The sequence below is a fragment of the Thermobia domestica genome, chromosome 3 (genome assembly GCF_964235325.1).
Source record: "Thermobia domestica chromosome 3, izTheDome1.hap1.1, whole genome shotgun sequence".
Classification (NCBI taxonomy): domain Eukaryota; kingdom Metazoa; phylum Arthropoda; class Insecta; order Zygentoma; family Lepismatidae; genus Thermobia; species Thermobia domestica.
The window spans coordinates 236,829,679-236,837,270 of NC_137456.1; the positions used below are offsets into that span (position 1 = coordinate 236,829,679).

Sequence of the window (7,592 nt, forward strand, 5' to 3'; positions counted from 1 at the left end):
ATATTTGAAAGCAAATAAGCCATTGCCCAATAACAATAACCATGCGTTATGCGTTTTGTACTTAGTCTAATAAAACTTCATTTTTCTCAAAACTATCTGTTTGTGGCACAGCCTCCTTCTCACTCTCAAGCACTCAATTGTGAATATTTTGGTGTTTACTCCACTTCGCTAGCTTTTGAACGTATGTGTTTTCCATAAATAGTACCATCTAATTTAGAATAGATTACAGTTCTGGTTATTCTATTAAATTTATGTTTTCTTAAAAATTACAAAGATACTATCGTAAATTTAACACATTACTAAAAACAAAGTTATATGTAGACTTAACCCTTTCGAGACGGGCATGGCATATAAACATATACACAATCAATCGTTTCGTTGAGGACATGGTGGTATATAAACACAAAATGTGAACGGAAAGGACAAGCGTGGCTTATAAGCCTCACTCGTTTAATTTACCGAGTAAGTCATTTCTATGTATAGCAATATAGTAAATCTGTTTCAAAGTTGTTTACGTTTTATTTGTTTATTTTACCTATTTATCCATTTATTTGTTTATATGCGTCTTTGCAGGAAGACTGATTTAAAATAGCGTCTCTCAAGGGTTAATATATGAGGCGTTCCGGGTAGTAAGAGCAAACCGAACAAATGTTACGTGCAATCTGAACGCTTAGGTATTACATTTGAAGTGTTCAAGTAGTAATGTCAACTGTTATGTGGCAGCCGGCTTTAGTATCCCTATGTATAATTTGTAGAAGTCATTTTATATTTCCCTCAGAAAATACAGTATTTTAAAAGGAACATCTATTTTGATCGTTCAGATAGAATTTTCAGGAAACAAATATTGTTTTGAATTCGCCCATAATACTTGAAATGCTCCATATTTATGTACTTTCTAATTAGGGATGCGCACGAGACAAGATTTGTGTCTGTCTCGTCTCGAAAATGTGCTGTAAAAGTGATGTCTCGACTCGAAAAATGTATATTTTTTATTGGAAGAGCCGTGTGTCGACTCGAATCTTGTCAGGAAAATCTTGTCTCGACTCGTCTCCTGCGCATCCCTATTTCTAATGAAATATATTGTTTGGGTAATACAACACTTTTGCTAGGAAACCCAAATTAAGCTTATGGAAACACACATTTGGTTGAATAATGTAAGGAGGTTCGGGAAAGGTGTTCAACTGTTCATGACGATGAGCGAAGTGGAAGGCCTAGTGCTCAGACAGACAATATATTGGAAGGCACTAACGAGAAAGTGCTATCCAGCCACCGGTTCACAGTAACTGAACTCGCCAAAGAGTTTCCAGCAGTGTCTGCAAAAATAATGCTTCGAATTGTAACTGACAAGCTGAGCTATCACAAACTGTGTGGAGGTGGGTGCTAAAAATGCTGACACACTCACAAAAAGCAAAGAATGACAGCTGCATGTGATTTTTTGGCCACTAGAAGAAGGATGAAGATGTCCTCTTTTCTTACATAGTGACAGGGAATGAAATCTGGATGTCGCACGGCACTGGGGAGTAGAAGCAACACTCAATGCTATAGCAGCACTCTGGTTCTCGTAAAGCGAAGAAATTCAAACAGCATGAGTTCACAAAATCATAGCATAGCAATCGGGTTTTGGGACCAAAGGATGTGGTTCTTGCAGAATTATTCGAACCAGGACGAACAACTATAGCAGATGTGTATTGCCAAACACTGAATAATCTCAACGTATTATGCAAAATTAGCGGGGAGGAATACGGAAGCTTGTGCCATGCTACCAGAAATGTCTAGAAGTTCATGATGACTATACATCGAAAAATAGCCAAGATATGCACTTGTATATCAATCACAATAAATTTCTTCTACTGTCATTTTCTTGTGTGTGTGTTTTTTTAATAATTATTTCCCCTTCCCTTTTTTATATGCGCCACGTACAAGCAACACTTCTGTGAGTACAAACACTGCAATTATTCCATTCCCTGCCCGATTATTTGGTATGCATCAAGTTACATTGTATAAACTAATAACACGCAACATTCTTTTATTCGACATTTTCAGAGCTGTAAACACTAACATATTTCCATTTCACACATGGATATGCTTTTAAAAGCTTAGGAATTGTTAGTTTTGAGCATGCGTTTGAAATTACAATTTAATATAGATCAGGTACCACTTTTCACATTACCTAGGATACTAGTGGACAAATTATGGCTCACGAACCAGGTTATGTCCAGGCTAGGGTATGATTCCTAATCTGACGAATGAGAAGTAGATTTAAGGATAATAATAATAATTGTGGATTATTGTTTTCTTTCCTTCCTTTTATGTTTAGTTTAGTGACCACAGGGTAACTTATTTCCTCATCCACTATATGAGAATGTTACTTTAACGTTTGAGAGTTATCTACTGCTGTTGTTTTCCATAAATTATCTTGGTTCACCTAAAGTTTATTCTTTCTTACTTGGCTGCATTGAAAAAAAGTTAAAAAAAAAAAACGGTTTGCTCATCACTGACCTAGGAAGTTACTCCACCGTTCACTTGTAACGTAAGAAAATTCAGTTCTGCAGCCCTGTATTAAACTAACAAGATTTACAAAAGAGGGCGTTGGTAAAAGGACAGGATTTAAGAGGAACTTCCACAGTACATACCTAGAAACTAAATAAGACCTTAACCAGTCAAAGCCTAATTAGTAAGGAAAAAATGTCCTTTATGACCAAATCTTTATTATAAGAACAAAGTGGAATACGAATAAAAATAATCAGCCGTCTCGCTATTTACTTTCTTATTCATCAAATTAACATCTAACAGGTTTGTTCCTACGATTTTTTTCTGCAAATAACAATCAGAGTTCTTTATTTTTATTAGGATCACGCAAGTGCAAATTATTATAAGGTTTGTCCGTCCGTTAGTCCACACGATAACTCTTGAGCGGAAGCAAAGTTTTTGAATTCTCCTTTCTACATTAGGTAGTTAAAGTGATTATCGCGGCTTAATTCGTTAATAGAGCTTATCGGTTAACAGCTTACATTCAACAATAACTTACATCCATCCGTTAATACACACGATAACTCTTGAACAGAAATGAGGTTTTAGAATTCTGTTTTCTACACTAGATGCCTAAAGTGATTTTCTCGGCTAAGTTCGTTAATGGAGTTTATCCGTTAACACCTTAGAGCAGCGTTTCCCAACCGGTGCGCCGCGAGTGGGCCGCTGGTGTGTCGCGAGGAAATTGAAACAAAATTATTAATTCTATATCAATCAAATTGCAAGACATAGGGAAAAATGTATATTTGTATTTCACATTACTATGAACCTCTGCTATGAATCTACAATTTTAAGTTTCATACTGACTTACTTCTCTGTACATTTTTAATGTTCAAAAAAGTATTTCTTATCATTGTTATGACCATTATTGCTTCTTTATTGTTGCAGACAATTTCGTAACTTGAAATTTTAAAATATCATTCAATCCTTTTGACAAAGCAAACGTGAATACAAATTACCTACATTTGTGTTTTAAAAGTAAACGAGATTTATATGTTCGTTCATTATTTACTGTTCTTCCTTCTTCATGAAAGTTGGATACAGTTTTCGAAGAAGGAATTGTATTTTTAGAAACCTGAGTCCTATATTTCATTGCAATTGTTGTCAAGTTTTAAATTAGAATGGAAAATATGCATAATGATTTATCACAGGGGAAAGGTTGGGAAACGCTGCCTTAGAGGCTAAATAATGACTTAAGTCCGTCCGCTACTCTACAAGATATCTTTTGAACGGAGACTTTAAATGGTTCTCGTAATAGACAGCTAGAACAATTATCTCACCTCAGCTCGTTAACAGAGTCAAGCCGTTAACATTTTAACGGGTAACGGTGATATCCGTCCGCTCTTTGCTCTAAAGGATAACTCTTGAATGAAAGTAGCTTCTTGAGTTCTTCTTTTTGTAAATGTAATAGAAGTTACAAATTTCGCCCTTAAATGGAAGCAATCGTCATCAAGCGGTTTACATCTACCAGATGAATTGAAACGTAGACTGCCGTCTGCCTTTTTACTGCCTACCAGAGAGTATTTATTTTAACGAAAATTTGGTTGAGTTCAAACCCTAACTTCGGTGGGGTATAAGTTGGGAATACTACGATCGTGAAGGCCTATCATCAGTGGTGCTATTCAGACGGTTAGCTAGAACCGGTTTTTAAAATATATCAAGCTCGCAGAACCGCTTGCTATATTCATACGCAGACTAACAGTAAATTTTACCCAGTCATATCCAGGAACAGTAAATTTTAGTTTAACTATCTTTGTTTTTAGAAATTCTTACGACTACAGAGTTAAACATATGAACTCTGAGAACAAGGTATGAGCGTTTATTTATTAATCTCAACTGCTCAGATATCAAGAATGAGAGCTGAATCACATGAGTGTAGTGACGAGGATTACATATATTTGAATCGCATACATACCATTATCAATAATTGTCGATCCATTCAAGATCTTCCCAATACTTTTTGATAACCATCTATCTTGGATGATTCATTTCCAAGATATTCGTAGTGCTACGTAATTCCGTCACACCACCTTGTATTAGGATGCTGTGTAGGTTTCTACGTGTCACTTGTGGTATCCAGTAAAAACTTTGCTTTTGACTACCTTGTATAGCTTGTTTCCTGAGGGAGTGGTATATACCAATCTACTCTCTCTCTCTCTCTCTTTCTCTCTCTCTCTCTCTCTCTCTCTCTCTCTCTATCTATCTATCTATCTAGAACCGATTGTTAAACAATTAGAATAGCACCGCTGCCTATCACAATGCCTATCACCGCTGTTTCACATCAGATGCTGAGTTATCGATGACGTATGAAATATATAAACTATCTTTGTAGTCTTTTGAAAAAGGAAAATCACATAAAAGACAAGAAAATTAATGAGAAAAACCTACCTTTTCACTCTCAGATATACTGTTACCTGAAATGTATTTTCCGTTAATTTTAAGATACATTTTAGGTTCACTTAAGGCAAATACCTTAATTTCCGTGATACGGTTCCTGAATAGATTTTTAAAAAAATGAATAACATAAAGTATAAATATTTCTAGCTCTGCTCACAAGAAAGTGTGTCCGTCGAGCTAACTCTTCCCCCCCCCCCCCAAGTTTGAATATATCCAGATTTATCTGAAAAGTCTACCATTGCTCGAACTCGTGATCCTCAAATCTTTATTATGTCGAAACTTTGTCGTCTTCGACCATTCGGAGTTACAACTTGGGAAGGAATTACATACTCGAGAGGTCTAATAATTCCATCCTTCTGATTTTATAAACCCGTTTCACGTACAACACGACGCATTCCTTATAAGACTATGGTTAACTTAAAAAAAAAAAAAAAAAAACATATGATGAGTAAGAAATTATATCAAAGATAAATTTTATTATAATATTTATTATTATCGAATGACGAAAAGAAAACGCGTTCAAAGATTAGAGAAATATTAATTGATAAATCTTATCGTGCTGAACAAAATACTCTCATGCGTAGTTTTTGAGAAAATCACGAGAAACGAATTATTTTGTTAATATGAAAATTAGTATTATACGAGATCAATGTTTCCCATTAAAATGTAACTGGTCACGAAAAATACACCCTTCAAGCCTTTCAATATGACACCTGCAAGACGACAGTACACACACTCGTTAATGAGATATAATATCACTTGTTAATGAGATAAAATTATCATTAACCCCTAAACTTTGAATTTTAAACTAAAACTCGATTGGTAAAGAGACGAAAGTTACTTAAGAATGTAATTATAGTATTCTGTTGCTTCTTTAGAGGACATACTGTCTCAGTGGTGCACCGACATCTGGAGCGAGTATTTCCTGCTGCGATCCTGGGCCACGGCCATTGGATTGTCTCGGGGTTCTTCGATTACCTCTCAGATTTTCATTTCAGCGAATCCATCAAATATTTTATAACTTGTGTAAGCGGTCCTGGGTTTGATTCCTGGTAGGGGCACTCAGTCGAAAAAGTGTAAAAACGTTTACCAGACCAGCCATCCTGAATAAGGTTTTCCTCATTCATACCAGGCAAATGCCATGGTGGTACCTAACATATAGGTCCCAGGCCGCTTCCTTCCTTCTGCAATCCTTTCTTCCTTCCCTTTCCCCGGATAGTGTGATCGCCAAGGGACGTCATTTCCCATACGTGACGAGCTAACATGGGCCGTAGATGCCGAAAACCCAGAAAAATAAAATCCTAAATCCTATTTTTTTTTTTTTTTTTTTTTTAATAAATACTCGCTTTCGTTATTCATACATCTCCTTTACTCTAAGAGGCACGATCTTGGGACGTGAAACTAAAAATTTAATTTAATATAATAATTTTATTATCGTCTTCTTCCTTCGCTTAGTATAAGGAAACAAAATATATAACGTGCTATGATTATGCTTCGAGGCCAAGGGAGACGTTGATAATGATAAAGTACGAAATGATGAAGAGAGTGAGAGGAAACTGGAGAGCCTCGAAAGAATCCATCTGTACGGTGTCATCTGCATCTGCAAAATCAATTGACGCAAACTGATATCGAACTGGGTATTCCACACATAAGAAGTAAGAGCTTTACCACTGAGCTGCCACGGCACCTTGCCACTCAAGAACGCTTAAATTATTATTATTATTTTTTTTAATCTCCACCGTTACTGCTCACGACTTAGCACCTAATGGTAATAAATACAAGGTATATTAAATTGTTAATAAGTTGTTTGACCAACCTTTGTAGTTTCCTTTGATTCACTGAATGAAGTCACAATACTGAAGTAGATTAAAAGATAGATACGCCGTGATTTTAGAGACATTCCAAATATCCTTTCTCTGAGGATGAATAATTAATTTGAATACACTAGTAGGTCTAGCGTTTGCTCACAGAGCAAGATTCGCTGAAATGCTTACGGTCGTAGCAAGAATAAGGTATTCAGTTTTTATAATCCTGCCGAAGGGGATGATAGAGCACAAGTTAATCTGGAGGAAATAGGAAGATCCATTAACCTTCTAGGATCATGTTATTATGACGATTTCGACCAAAATACCTACACGATAAGTATTATAATTCACTTAAGCTACCTTTATTCCCCTTTATACCTTTTGTGCTTCTTCCATCTATCTAGAAAAGCTCATTAACACACATATACACCAGATTACATATGCGTATCACCTTAATAAACTTAATCACGCAGTTAGAAAAATATCCTGTTATGAGAACTATTGGTGACGTATCCGAAGATAAAAAGAAATAACCAGAATAAAATGTTTCCTCTTCTTGAGTGTTAAAAATGATAGCTTCCTTTGCTCCATCCGGAAGTTGATAGTCAACAGGGAAAATTATTATTATTATTATATTATATTATAGTATTATTATTACAGTAAAATGGCGAAAAGGATGCCTCTCGCCAACACTATTTAATGTCTATCTAGAAGAGATAGTGAAAAAGAGCCTACATGATGAAGACGGCGTTTCAGTAGTAGGTAGTGGCTAAGCGGTTAGCACACGCGCCTTTGGCGTGAGAGACCCAGGTTCGATTCCCGGAGGGAGCTCATGTGGTTCGGATTCCACGTTAATCAGTA

The 7,592-nt window shown here is 35.9% G+C and overlaps 1 protein-coding gene across 2 annotated transcripts in view; it reads right to left on the minus strand.

Annotated features, from left to right (window-relative positions):
* LOC145680984 (putative inactive 1-aminocyclopropane-1-carboxylate synthase-like protein 2) overlaps positions 1-7,064 on the minus strand; it is a 49,255-nt gene extending 42,191 nt beyond the window's left edge. The window contains exon 1 of one of the 2 annotated variants that reach the window (XM_081752235.1): positions 6,743-7,064. In XM_081752235.1, the coding sequence (XP_081608361.1) occupies positions 6,743-6,826 (84 nt within the window). In that variant the 5' untranslated portion in view covers positions 6,827-7,064. The remainder of the gene's footprint in view (positions 1-6,742) is intronic. The other variant, XM_081752234.1, reaches the window with a different exon arrangement.
* Positions 7,065-7,592: the final 528 nt, after the last annotated feature.